Source organism: Pteropus vampyrus, unplaced genomic scaffold (genome assembly GCF_000151845.1).
Source record: "Pteropus vampyrus isolate Shadow unplaced genomic scaffold, Pvam_2.0 Scaffold20, whole genome shotgun sequence".
NCBI classification, from domain to species: domain Eukaryota; kingdom Metazoa; phylum Chordata; class Mammalia; order Chiroptera; family Pteropodidae; genus Pteropus; species Pteropus vampyrus.
In genome coordinates, this window is record NW_011888801.1 from 297476 (window position 1) to 313134 (window position 15659).

Sequence of the window (15659 nt, forward strand, 5' to 3'; positions counted from 1 at the left end):
AGATTGGTGCAACTGGTTAACAGAGAAGCAACCATCAAAATATCTTCAGTTTAAACAGGATTTTTTTCCATTCAAATACGTTTCCACAGTGATGCCCAGAACTTACATATACATATATTCATTCTACTGGACTATATAAATTAGAGCAGTTACTAGGTCCTACAGAACTTTGTATCATTCACTCTACTGAGCATGGTGGGACTCATTAGCTGTGGTACCTTGGGCAAGTTACCCAATCTAAACTTCTATTTCTGCATCAGTAAATGGAATACCAGTATCTAGCTCATACAGATGGACTGCAGATTAAACAAAATAAACACAGGACGCACTCAGAACACTGTTGAGCACAATGCAAGAGCTCAATAATTATTTGCTATTTTATATATCACTTAGTGTAAACTGAGTAAATAAAAATACTGATAAACTCAGGCCTGTTTACAATATTACAAATTATTAAAAGAAAAAAATGTATGAATAGCGGCATTATTCCTAACAGCCCCAAAGTGGAAATAACCCAAATGTTCATCAAGTGAATGAATAAATAAAATGTGGCATATCTATATAACAGAATATTGGGCCATAAAAAGAAATGAAGTAGTGTTACATGATAAAACATGGACTGCATTACAAGTGACAGATACCAGACATAAAAGGTCACATATCGTATGATTCCATTTATATGAAATATTCAGAATAGGCAAATCCATAGAGACAGAAATTAAATTAGTGGTTGTTGGGACAGAGGGACAGGGGCAACAAGGAGTAACAGCTTCTTTTTGGGGCTGATAGAAATATTCTAGAATTTAGATAGCAGCAATGGTTGCACAATATAATGAACGTACTAAAACCACTGAACTGTGTATTTTAAAAATGGGAATTTTATGTTATATAAATTTAAAAATGTATGAGAATGTCTCCTTTTGCCCATGAAGAGTTAACTTTATAGGACTTGCCCTCCTGCCATCAATAACTAGAAAACTAGATAAAATATATTTTTAAAAAATGTTTTCAGACATTGGATAACAGATAGTGATGGCCTATGATTCCTAAAGAAAGAGAAACAAAAATACTAAGCACCATGCTGGCTTTCTGACTAGAGACAGTTTCCAGACATTGGCTTAGAGTGGGGCACCCAAAAAGAGCCCAGTGTTCCCTATGAATGGAGGTGACAAAAACTGGAATTCAGGAATGCCAAGGCAAAATTTGCAGGGCCAAGCACTGAAGAGCAGGAACCTATGTTATAAAACAAACAAACAAACAAACAAAAACTACAATCTGCTCATGCACAGGGTAATAAGCCAAACAATACTGAAAGTTCGAACAGCAGAGAAACACTCAAGTTCTCAGCCAGAGTGGAGAGACCACTCTTGAATACAGAGAGCAATGAGCAGAGATTCCAGGAGGAATGCACCTTCATAATGAAGCTAACTTAGCCCTAGAGTAAATAATCCTCTAGATCTGTCCTTAAAAGGCTTAAAAACAAGCTTTGGGATGATTATGCTGATCCACAAATGACTATCTTCCAGAACAAAGTTTAAGACTCTAGTGGGAAAAAACAAAATGTGCTCTGAACAAAATAAATTCACAATGTTCACCATCCAATAAAATATGACCAGATGTGCAAGAAGCAGAAATATGTGACCCATAAGCAAGTAAAAAAATTGGTCAATAGAAATAGATCAAGAATGCCACTACACTAAAAGAATTAGCAGACAGTGACTTTAAAATAGCTATTACAAATAAGCTCATCTGTTTTAAGGAAAATATGAAGATATTAAAGAGCAAAAAGGATAATATTTAAAAAATGTAACTTCAAGAGTTATAAAAAAGAGCAAAAATGTAAATTCTATGGGATGGAATTAACAACTGATTAGGACCTGTAAAAAAAAAATTAGTGAACTTGAAAACATAGCTACAAAAACTATCCGAACTGAAGCAGGGAGAGAAAACGAAGTCTGGAAAACAAATGAACAAAGCTTCAGTAACCTGTGCAGTAACCAATATTAACTTGTCTAATGTATGTGGATTCAGAGTTCCAGAAAAAGAAGAAAAAAAGGAAACAGAAAAGATATTTAAGAAATAATGCCTGAAAATTACACAAACTGAAAGCAACATCAACATGATGGCAGACTAAGAAGATCCAGACCCTCATTCCCCCAGAGAAATACCAAATAAACAACAACATATAGACCAAAGTAGCTTCGGGAGAACTCTAGAAACCATTTAAGAAGCTGCAACAACCAAGAAACCATTTAAGAAGCTGCAACAACCAAGCAAATGCCTAACCAAGAGAAAACTGCACTCAAATGGTAGGAAATTTTGTTTTCTCTCCATGCTGAATAGCATGATGAAATCTTAAGCTGTCCAGCCTGAGACACGATTCATCCCTTTGTCCAGCTTATCCATGCTGTATACACTACCTGCCTGTTAGTCACTTAGTAGCCATTAGATTATCAGATCGATTGTCGCAGTATCTCAGTGCTTATGTTCAAATAACTCTTATTTTACTTTATAATGGCCCCAAAACACAAGATTAATAATGCTGGCAACTCAGATACGCCAAAGAGAAGCTGTAAAGTGTATGTGCATATAGGAAAGAACATAGTATACAGACAGTTCAGTACTATCTGTAGTTTCAGGCATCCATGAGGGGGCTGGTCTTAGAACATATCTCTGCAGATAAGGGGGTACTACTGTTAATATTAAAACCATGAGGGGTGGTTCCATAGAGTAGTGGTTAGCACGTCTGCTTTACATGCAGAAGGTCCTGGGTTCAAGCCCCGGTGGAGCCACAGCCCATACCCCAGGTGCACTAGGCTCCCCAGTGTACCAGGCCCCAGGTGTGCCAGGCCCCCAGGTATGTGCTGCGAGCACGTAGGAGGAGATGCCCCGCCTTCAGAGATCCAGTTCTTAAGGGGGAGATGGCAACATCCGTAGGTCAGGGGTGGAAGTGGGGGGCAGGGGGGAATTAAAATAAATAAATAAAACCATGAGATACCACAGCATGCCTACCAGAGTGGCCAAAAGCAAAATAAGACACCACCAAATGCTGGCAAGAATGTGGAGCAACCTAAAGACTCTTACATCATTGTGGTAGAACAGGCACAACCTCTTTGGAAAAAGGTCTAACCGTTTCCTTATAAAACCAAATATATATCTGTACTTGATCCAACAATTATACTCCTAAATATTTGCTCAAGAGGAATAAACACCTATACTTAATACAAAGATTTCTGCACAAATGATTATATGTAATAACTTTATTTATAATAGACTAGAAGACTAGAAACCATCCAAATGTCCATCAACAGTTGAATGGATGAACAAATTTTGGTATATTCAAGCAAAGGAATATTATTCAGCAATAAAAAGAAATTACTGTAACATATCGCAACATAAATGACTCTCAAAAATATTATGCTGAACAACAAAAAAAGCCATACAGAAGACTATATACTGTATTTATACAAAACTCTAGTAAAGGGAAATCTAATAGTGACAGCAGGTAAGTGGTTGCCTGAAATTACTGGTAGATGAGATGACAGGGAGTGAAACTGACTGCAAAGAAATACAACAGAACTTTTTGGGGTGACGCAAATGTTCTATATCTTATTTGAGATGGTTATTACATGACCATGTCAAGACTCTATCAGAAACTCTATCAGAAACGTCAAATGAGTTTCTGAGGAACCAAAACAAGACTGAATGCTACAGTCTTTCAGGAAACAACTACTACCTCAAAGCTACTAGATTGGAACTTCCTAAGTTGGCATAATAAATACAGAGTACTACTGGAAAATATCTACAGGCTTTGATAGCCAAGTGCCTGTCGTTCGTTTACCAGAATGAAATTCACTAAAAATTTCTTCCATTAATAGGTATATAATGGTCTCTTACTTATTTACTCTTTTCTGCTAGGCTTGTTTCCCTGCTGTCATCAAGACCTAATTTAAAAGCAGGAAGAAGGCAATGTCAGTATGAAGTCTCCCTGGAAGCAGGAAGGAAGTACTTTGGATTGATTAAGGCCAGCATGACATTCTCAGTGGCCAATCTCACTCCAGCCAAGTGAAAGTAATTATTCAAATATTTGTTCCCTGTCAGTCCATGATGTCAGGAGCCAAAAGGAAAGTGAGAAAGCATACACGAACATACACACAGAGAGAAAAAAGGCTAATCTATTATAATCTGCTTGTCACATACCAGGTATTTATAACGTTCCAAAAAATAAATAATTACAAGATAAATTATTTCAAAACTTACCCCAAATTTACCAGCCCATATTAAAGCTTCAGTGTTCCTGACCTTCTCATACCACACCTCCCACTCTCTCTGAAAATGAAATCATCTTGCTATAAAATGTTGAGGAATAAAGACATCCTGATGGTTTACTAAAGATAATTAGTAATATTCTGATGGTAAATTTTCTATATAGTATTTGAGCATTTGACTTATAGAAAAGCCCTGTTCAAGCACATAAAAGCCAAATTAGTCACTTCAAAATGGGTTACACAGTGCTTATACTGCCTACTAATACTTGCCCAGTCTGAATCTACTCACCTTCATAGTCTCCTTCTTAGAAAATCAATTTGATCAATTCTCAGCTCCTACCCGACAAACATACTTGGATTATAATACTTCTTTATCTGTATATCTATATCTCACCATATTTTAACACCTAAGACCCAGCTTGACTAATATGAACTGGACAGGAGAAAGGAAAAGAAAAGAGAAAAAGAGAAAAGGGAAGAAAAGGAAGAAAGGATCTTGTAGAGATTTTCGCCTGAAATATTTTCACTGACCTTGCCCACAACTATCAGAGACAGCCCTCATCTACTCCTAACACTCTAAGTAATACTAATAACTTCAACCAGCCATAAAAACAGTAAGAGTAGCCAATACCATTTATGAAATGCTTATTATGTATCAAGTGCCATCCTGAGTACTTTATGTTATCTCATTTAATCCTTCCTGCAACTCTCCAAAGCAAGCTGTACAGATTTGAAGAGGTTTGCTGCCCAAGTCTATACAGAACAAGGAACCCAGAATCAGACCTAGGTCCATTGTTTCCAGAAACAAAGATATCAATCATTGATCTATTTTATTACACATGCTTTTATTCTTCACTTTACAACAAGATTGAGAAAATAACATAAACATCCATATGTAAAAAAATGAACTTCAACCTAATTTCACACCTAATAAAAAAAATTAACTGGATCATAGATCTAAATATAAAAAAGCAAAAGTATGAATTCAAACAGAAAACCTTTGTGACTTGGGATTAGGCAAAGAGTTCTTAGACATGACATCAAAAGTACAATAGATTAAAAAAATTAATAAATTGGACTTCATAAAAATTTTAAACTTTTCTCAGCAACGACGCTAAAACACAAGTTACAGCCTGGGAGTAAATATTTGGAAATTACACATCCTTAAAAGAACTTGTATCCAGAATATATATGAAAGAACTCTCAAAACTAAACAGTAAGAAAATAATTTTTAAATAGGCAAAAGATGTGGACACCTCACTAAAGAGGATATAAGGATGGTTTTAAAAAAAGGGGGTCTACAGCCATGCCACCCTGAACGTGCCCAATCTTGTCTGATCTCGGAAGTTAAGCAGGTTAGTACTTGGATGGGAGACCACCTAGGAAGACCAAGAGCTGTAGGTGTAAAAAAAAAAAAAAAAAAAAACTCAGAGAAAAATGAGCCAAGACATGAAGAAACAAGAGTTAAACATATGAAAAAGTCTTATCTTACCAATAATCAAATAAATGAACAGTAAAGAATTATAACTCCGAGTGTTGGTAAGGGTGGGAAAAGAAAGTACTATAATATCTAATATATAAATATATTTATATAAATATATAAATATATTTATAAATATATTTATATAAATAAAGTACTATAATATTTCCTGAAGATAATTTAAATCTACATATCAAAAACCAATATACACATACCCTTTTCCACTTTCAGGAATTTACTAAGAAACTAATTAGATTAGTGCAGAAAAACATATGTAGAAAAATATTCATAACATCATTATTCATGATAATAAAAATAGAAAATTAAAGAAATTATTATACAGCCATATAACAGAATAGTAAGCAGCCATTAAAAATAATGTCATCTTGTTCGGTAGTTAGGCATGAGCACAGGAGAGAAGGCCCAGTTCTGTAACCATAGAAACTTCCCTTGAAGACCTTCTTCAAAGATCTCCCAGAAATACCTCCCTTTTAGGGTTATAAATTACCTCAAATCCTAGAGCACAAAGGCCATAAAAGCTACTGGCTAAACCATCCACAGATGCCTGCGCAGAAGGTACTACCCTAAATTACCCACAATTTAAGCTTCATTATAATATCATGTTTATGCCTAATAGTTAACAATTCTAATTATAAGACTAAATTCTGGGTAAGCACATGTGTAGTAGGCAAAGTGTTATACAGCAATCAAATGTCAGTCAAGGTAACTTCACATACGGATCATCTAGGACCTCCCATCACAACCCAAATATAAACAGACCTTGCCATTTCTGAGTTGTTAAAGCTCTCCTTGCTGAAAACCCACTCCTTCCTTGGAGCATACTCTGTCTTCTCTCTTCACCTTCCAAATTCCACAGGGCTGCAGCCCTCCTTAGCATGGCCCATGTCCTTCTAAAATGCACCTTCAATAAATCTTACTTTTTCTAAATTTCGCCGACCTGTAACTCTTTGCTGTGTCGGCAGGAAAGAACCAAGGGACAACACACAACACACCACCATCCTCCTCCTCCTACATGCCACTGGGGCAATGCCAGATTTCACCCAGAGGTAACGATCTGAACAGTTACTGAAATTAGATCATGTTTTAGTGATCACTACTGTAATTTCCTTTCTGGTCTCTAAAACCAAGGAAAAAGATTTAGGTTTTTGTTCAATAACAAGACAACGATCATGGTATAATGCTAAATTTCAAAGAAAACATGATATAAAACCATATACAAGACATATTTTTTAAATATGTGTGTATTCACACACACAAATATGCCACAATATGATCTCTCAATAGTGAGATTTGGGGTGACTTTTTAGTAATCTCTTCTTATTTTCTAAATTTTCATTAAGTCTATACTACTTTCATAATTTTTTTTACAGAAGCAACCTAAATGTCCATCAACAGATGATTGGATAAAGAAATTATGGTTCATATATACAATGGAATATTACTCAGCCATTGGAAAAAAATGAAATCCTATCATTTGCAATGACATGGATAGACCGAGAGGTTATTATGCTGAGTGAAATAAGTTAGACAGAGAAAAATAAATGCCATATGATTTCACTTATATATGGAATCTAAAGAACAAAAAGAACAAACTAATCAAAAACAGATTCACAAATATAGTGGACAATTTGGTTATGGACAGAGGGGAGGAGGGTTGGGGGCTGGGAGAATGGAGTGAAGGGTTAAAGAAGTATAAATTAGTAGTTAATAGTTGGTCACAGGGATGGGGAGCACAGCAGAAGAAATGCAGTTAGCATTAATATGATGGCTAGGTGGAGGACCAGGTGAGGGAGGGAACAATTGGAGGGATCATTTTATGAACTATATAGATGTCTAACCAATGTACTATATACTTGAAACTAATTCACATAAATAAATAATAAATAAATAAATTACCTGAAATTATATCAAAAAAGTTTTAAAACTTGTTTTCTAATCTAAATTATCTGCTATTATCCTGGGCACAAGCATTTCACTGTTACATAAGTATGAATATTCCATATGCAAATTTGTTTTTTTATTTACTAACCCCAATAAGCCATGTCTGCCCAGGGGCAGAAGATCTACAGATAATGGCACCTCATTAACATTGCTATCCACAAGGTACAGAATGGTGTGTATATTTAGAAGATCTTTTTGTGCCTTGAAAATTTTAACGAATATTTCAGTAATACACAGAGATTCATGTAGTGATGTCTATATAAATTTTTTTAGTTCAGAATTAAAAGAAACCATCAGAAATAATTACCTTTTTTTAGTGGGAGTAGAGTTTATATATAGTGCTTGAATTATGAACCATTTTTGTACTCTTCATTATTCTTTTAAACTTTCTTTGTTTCATTTGCTGCTTACCATAGAGCACTTCTCCAGTACTTCCTCCTGGAACTTCAGGAATCGTTCCTGAACTTCAACTTCATTGAGGAAAAAGGCAAGAAAGTGAGTGAAGGGCTGCTTTCTTCTAAAAGTCAGCAAAAGAACATCAATCCGAGTTCGGGCTGAAATTACACCACTTCGATGCTGGCCAGTGATTACTATAAACAAAAAACAAAAGTGTTAAATGCTTAAGGATCATCTAATGCTTGTTAGATAGGTGACTTCTTGATACTGTGGGGAGCTAAAACAGTCCTGAATGTATACATAATTCTGAACAGGGGACAGTACCAAAGGTAAGAAAGTTACTAATGAATTCGATCTAAGCAGAATGAGGTCTAATACAGAATATCCTTAAGACCAGCTGATGAAGTAGAAAAATGAGTTTAAAAGATCCAAAGCAAAGCCTCATATCTTGTTAGGGGAATGAAAATGGTGAGCTGCTATGAAAAAGTTTGGCAGTTCTTTAAAAAGTTAAAAATAGAATTACCATATGATCCAGCAACTCCATTCCTAGATAGAAACCAAAAGAAGTAAAAACAGGTGTTCAAAAAAAAAACTCATATAAAAATATTCATAGAAGCTCTACGCACAAAACAAAAAGGTAGAAATAACACAAATGTCCATCGGCTGATGAATGGATAAACAAAATGTGGTATCACAATGGAATATTACTCAGCCAGAGAAAGAAATGAAGTACTGATAACAGTGAAAATATAGATGAATCTTGAAAACATTATGCTAAGTCAAAGATGCCAGACACAAAAGGCCACATATTCTATGTTTCCATTTATAGGAAAAATCCAGAACAGGCAAATTCATAGAGACAAAAAGCATATTACTGGGTAGCCAAGAACTCGGGGTAGGAAAGAATGGGGAGCGACAGCTTAATGGGTAACGGGTTTCCTTTTGGGATGACAAAAATGTTCTAGAACTTGGTAGTGGTGATGGTTGCACGACATTGTAAAGGTACTAAATGTCACTGAATTCAACACTTTGAAATGGTCAAAATGGTAAATTTTATGTTGAGTATATTTTACCACAACTTTTTAAAAGTAAGAACAATATATCACATGGAAATTCATATAACAGTAAAAAATTAAAAGCAAAAAAATTGAATTTTCTGTCATGTGAATTTTAAAAATAAATTAAAAAATTTTTTTGAAATACTGAGACAAAAATTATTAGTGATTCATTATAGTAAAGGAACAAAGGAGAGTCTACTATGCTACATATAATCCTATCCTATATTTATGAAAATAGAAAGTTAAAATGTTTATCTATATCTGTATTATACGTATGGATACCAAAAGTCCATGTTTTGGTATAATCTGACCTTCTATCTGGGCTGTGTCATTATGTACATATAAATGAAAGTAGGAGGGGAAAAAAGTCACAAGGCATAAACCACTGTCTGCAAAGAAACAAAACCATTTAGGGATTACACAGTCTCTGTTTAAGCAGAGATTAAACCTATAGGTTTCAGAACTGGCAAGGTCTGGTTCAAAACAGAAAGTAAGGAAAGGTGCAGAAGATATGGACAACAAACAAAACTGGCATTTCAACAGACTATTAAAGAGTAAAAGACAGACTTCTGAATATGATAAAAACACTTAAGTATTAACTATAATAGTAGCAAAATGTGCTATGTACTTTAAAGACCACAAAGCTTGTTTCTTCCAGACAGCTGCAGAAGTTAAAGAAATAATTCCATTTATTTGTTCTAATACTTTCCATTAAAGCACCTGAAATTTTCTATAAGAACCTTTCTATTTCTTAAGAAGAATGAAAGTATCATACTCATTTTGCTGTAGAGAAATAAGATGGAAATTTCTAGGAAAAAAGTCAATTACGAATGAATGGATTAACGGAAAGCCTGAATAAAAAATTGACATAATTACCAAAAATTGTAAGAAGGAGAGATATGGTGTTTCCTAATGACATTATTTATATTATCGGATAGAATACTTTGAAAATCCAAAAGACTCAAATGCCTAGTGAAGGGAAGTATCCATAGCAGACACTGAAATATTATGCTAGAGGAATACTGATAAAAGAGGGTTCGAAGGTAAACTGGGACAAAATTAAAGTAGAAATTATAATCAGCTCTGCTAGAGACTGAAAAATGAGGAAAAAATTAAAAGGAAAAGGAGTAGAAGGAAGGGAAACTTAAAACCCATGTTTATGTTTTATTTCTGTAACAGTTTTGTACAAAATGCTAAATCTGTTCTTTTTCATTAAGTTTCGTAGAGAATAAGACTAATAAGGTGTTTTCATTTTTCTAACACAGTAAGCTGAAAAGGGCACTTGGAAGGTACTCTGACTGATTTCTGGAAAAGATGCAAAGTTGATCAAATAATGACAAAAAAGCAAATATGATGAGGTTAGAAATATTCCACAACTACAAATATCTGAGAGGACCAGAATTTACAAGCATAGGTCTAAAGACTAAAATAGATATGTAGGAAGAAAATAATTAAAGGCACTGAAGCTAAACTGTAAAAAACTATTCTCTAATTACAATAATATCATTTTAAAGTTTCTTCCGCTATCCCATTGCCTGGAACAGATCTTTGCCTAGAAGACAAATTAAAAACTACTAGATCATTTCCTTCTCTAATTGAACAGAGGCAAAAGAAAATGAATAAATGATAGCAAATACCACACCAAAGCAACGCAGCCTTGATTTCACATCACAACTCAATTTATTCTAACCAATAAATTTGATTTTTCCATAAACTTTACTTCCCTACAAGACCAATAAGCCAGTTTATCTTCTTGTTTTTCAATTAAATTAGTTCCACTAAATTCTTACATTTAATGATTAGACACACTCTTTTTACAATGAAATATCTATGCTTTCTAAGTCAAAATCAAATCTTTACAACTTGCCTACCATTTTCTAGATAAATTTTAGAATGATTCAGTATCTTAAAATAGCTAAGGCCTCAACATTTATACCATATGATAAAAATTATTGTATGTTACTATATGGATAGAAAAAAATGAAGAACATATTTAACTGTTAATAGCGATTATGTCTGGGGTTTATATTATAAAAGACTTTCCTTTATACCTAATACATAATTTCTGCAAGCTCTTTTTTTTGAAAACATATATTAATTTTGTAATCAGAAAAAAACTAGAGAATTAAGCTTAAATACAATTATAAAATTACTTCAATATTCGTAACCTGAACTTTAAAGCTTAAAGGCCCTTTTTATATTTGTAATTCTAATGAACTGAGTATTTATTTTAATAAAAGTCTTTCAAAAATGTCATTCAAATTCTTATGCTAGAGCTTAGCGAAGTTACCAAGGGGCTTGGGAACTCTGTACTGCACTGGCCAATACAGGAGCCCAGATGGAGCTAGTTAAACTAAAAGTTAAAATTAGAATTAAATAGAATTAAAAATTCAGTTCTTCAGTCACATTGGCCCATTTCAAGTACTCGGTCACATGTGGCTAGCGGCTCCTGTATTGGATAGTGCAGATATAGAACATACTCATCATCACGGAAAGTTCTTTTGGACAGCACTGCTCTAAAGTTAATTGCTACTTATCTGTTACAGTGATTACTCTTATATAGCACAAAATAAGAACAGTACTTGTAATTTTCTCTTAAAACTTAATACAGTGTATGGGTGTTTATGGAAAATGGATTATTGGAGGCTGTTGCACTTGACTTTGAGAAAATCCTATAGTTTTAGGATGAGTTTTTAAAACTTGTCCCTATAGTGCCCCTCACTTGAAGCCATTTTACAGCATGAGCCTGTGCACTTGGTTCACATTGATGCTTGGTACAGTCGTTTTCTTTTTTTCTCACATTTGCATAATTTTGTTATAGTATATTCTTATAATTGTTCTATTATTATTGCTGTTAATTTCTTACTGTACCTAACTTATAAATGAAACTTTATCATAGCTATGTATGTATAAGAAAAAACAGTACCTACAGGATTTGGTACTATCCAAAGTTTCAGGCATCCATTAGGAGTTTTGGAACATATCCTCCTGCAGATGAGGAGGGACTAGGTACAGTCACTTTCTGACTTGACTTATACTGCCAAACTATTTTTCCTCACCTAAGCAGTTATTTAAATCAGGTTGTTAATTTAATCATTACTCTTATCATTTCCTTCATGGTCTACAAAGCGAGGTAAAAACAGGAGAACAGTTATGGAAAGGGCTGGACTTTATTTCAAATTGGCAAATCTCATTGGTTTTCTCTAATTATAACTTGAAACAATTCACAAACTCCATCACTAAAGCATAAAAGAAACTTAATACACAATGAAATCTGGAAACTTTCTCCCATCAGTGTATGGTAAATGAAGGCCCAGGTAGTCAATCAAGATAAGGTTGTATAACTATATCTTTCCTCATTTGGGAGATTGATACTGATATATCACAAAAAGTGCAATAGCTGTAGAACTTCATAAAGAATATAGTCACTAAACAGCTCAGTTGGGTTATATCATTCCATACGCACGCAGAAGGGATTGTAAATACAACTTATATATACTAGGTCTCACCAATTTCTCCTTCTTGTCCAGGCTTAGGAATACTAATAGAAGTTTTGGTCTCCACTTCTAGCTTCTTCCTAGTGTCCCCTCTCTTTCCAACTATATGCCTATAATATAAAGAAAAATTAATTAATGGAAGGAAATTAAGCAAAAATGTACCAAAATAAGAATTCTGTTGTGTTTAAATCACATGTAGCCAGAGATATTCTCTTACAGAAAAATGCTTCCATAAAAGCTCAATATTTGTAGAGGAATTTACAAGTCATTCAGCTTTATAGAACATGCTGCATTAAACTTACTGACAAAATTATGTCCTAAAGTTAATTCAATGTATAGGCAGAATATCTATATGCAACACCTGTTTGCTTCTCAAAATTAGATTAAAATCTGAATCTGCAGTTCAAGTGAAAGGAAAGCTGGCATAGTCTCAAAGGCAATTCCAGCAACCAATGGTACTACAGTTTGAGGCGGGTAGAACCTTGTCCTTTTGGAGACTAAATTAACTATGAGTCCTAAGGGACATATTCTTGATTAATTAAAGAGCAGGATCCACCAGGATAGATTCAAAAGCACAGAGTAAACAGGTAACCCTCAGGAGGCTGGAATCAAATAGACATGTATTATTTGGGAGATTTCACCTAAAAATTTAGATTTCTAGGTTCTTTAGATAAATTAGATGATTCAACAAATGGCAATAGGCTGAAGCCTTCTCTTGTCCCTAAAATAGAACATGAGCTCATCACAATTCCCATTACTCCTTACCACCTTTCACCTACTTCACTTCAATCATCTATTGATTCATTTACATTACCTGCCTAGCTCTACTAGTATAAATAACTGTCAATCAAAGTTATCTTCTGAAACCCAGAGTAATTAGACGCGTTACAGTGAATGAGACTACTGGATCCCAGGAGAAAAGTTTCAAAATCTATAAAGCACTAAGAGACCGTCACAGGACTATAAAGTTAAGAGAAAAAAACTCCCCATCATCAACAGTATTTTAGCTTTTATGATTTCAATTACAGTACCCAATAGCATGGGTGACTGTCTAAAACTATGCATTTGCTTTTAGATGGGCTAACCAAGCCAAATTATTTCCATTAAGATCTATTGTAGTAAGCTAGTTTTATAAAAAACAAGATGTTTAGAGGATTAGAACCTCACAATTCCCATGTGGTCTTCTTCTGTGTTAGGCTATTGTATCAACTCTGTCAGGACTTTGTCTTTCCAGGCCTTATCAATAAGGGGTGGCTTTCAACTAAGCTCTTATTTGATAGCATGTTGTTAGTGGACAAGAGTATCACAAAAAGTAGTTGGCTTAAAGAGTTATTAACAGTCTACACATCTTAGAAAGGGAAGTGGTTGAGGTGAGGTTAAAGAGGCTTCAGAATCAAACCAACTTTGAGCAAGTCATTTAACCACTATAAGCCTATTTCCCCACTTAATGAAAATGGAGTGAATAATACCTAAGCATCATAAGGTTGTTGTAAGGACTAAATGTGATCATACATAAATGGGCTTCCCAGTAACTGGCACATACATAGCTTAGTCCATGCTATCCTCATTAAGCCCATAATGGCATCCTCCCAGTTAAGAATACAGCCAGACTCAAAAGACGTTTACGTGGAAAGTCTAAGACGTTCACTATAACAACACAAATATGCGGTAAATGGGTAACTGTATTATTAAACATGTAAGTGGAAATTTCCTACCAAATTGAGTGGTTCTCAATCTTAGCTAACAATGGAATCACCTGGGGTACCTCAAAAACTGAATATTCTGACTTAGTTGGTCTGAGGTACATCCAGGTATCAGGAGTTTTAAAAGTTCCCCAGGTGAGTCTAATGTGCACTTGAGGCTGAAAACCACAATATCAGAGCTAATCCACAGACAGGTGATACCAACATTAGACTTTGATTATAAACTAGTTTAGTCAGGTAATTTCTATTTTGTCTATTAATTAGGATTTAGCAGACCCAATATCTAATCTAATATGCAAGTCATCTGGAACATAATGAGTATTTAGAATATACTCAAAAAAAAAAAATCAAGTGAATCTAAAATCTAAGGAACTTTTACACACCTTAGCAGTAGCAGATACACACATTAAATAAGACATGTTACATTGCTTTTATCAGGAAACTGAGCTACGACTTCCTCAAATCATGTTTCTTAGAAGAAAATGTCACTGGAACCTAAGAGGAAAGTGAGCTGTCAGGGTTTCCAGAATAATTTCATCCTTAACAGGCATTTCAAAATACACTCAAGGTTCAGAATGCTCTCAAAGTCCAGAATACTATTGCCTCTTGAAGCTTAAAGGTATTTGATTCCGTATTTGTAGATTTTCCTCTCTCAGAGGAGCTTAGAAAGACCTAATTCGTCTGGTACAACACAGAAAAAGAATTTATGCACTTTCTAGACCAGCCGATCCCTCAGAGGTATAAGCCCAAAAGAAGCCCGTTAGCCATATATGCTAACCATATTAGTGGTTAATATGGGACAGAATGTGGGCATGCAAGCACAGGTTGAACTGATCACAAAGTTTCCACACAATTTATAAAGATGATCCTGGAAAAAGGATACCAGTCTTTGATGAGTACTGGGAATTAATGTAACAGACATATGCCTGCCTTCAAGACCCTTCACATCTAATGGAGATGTCAAATAACATAGAAATAAGTATAAACATGAGACTGAGAAATGCTACAAAGGAAAACTAGAGGGTGTTACAATAACATATAGTAGCATAATGAATGTGGTTGGTGGGGATGATGGTGTCAAAGCAAGTTTCCCTAAGGATGAAGAATATAATTGGGCAAGGAAGAAGAGAGATTATAAGGCAAAGGGAACAGCATATGCCAAAGCTCTAAGGCAGGAAGGAGCACATCACTTTTGAGGAACTGAAGAAAACCAGATGAGCTTAAGCGCAAAGCCAGGTAAAGAATGGTGTGGGCTAAGACTGAAAAATGCAGGCCCTGCTAAGTCCCGTTCAAGG

At 34.6% G+C, this 15659-nt stretch overlaps 1 protein-coding gene across 4 annotated transcripts in view; it reads right to left on the bottom strand.

Annotated features, from left to right (window-relative positions):
• ASCC1 (activating signal cointegrator 1 complex subunit 1) overlaps positions 1-15659 on the bottom strand; it is an 81716-nt gene that overhangs the window by 62282 nt on the left and 3775 nt on the right. For all 4 annotated transcript variants that reach the window (XM_011355198.2, XM_023527886.1, XM_011355200.2 and 1 more), the window contains exons 4-5: positions 12674-12771; positions 8122-8300 (exon numbers count right to left, since the gene is read on the bottom strand). In XM_011355198.2, coding sequence (XP_011353500.1) covers positions 8122-8300; positions 12674-12771 — 277 coding nt within the window. The remainder of the gene's footprint in view (positions 1-8121; positions 8301-12673; positions 12772-15659) is intronic.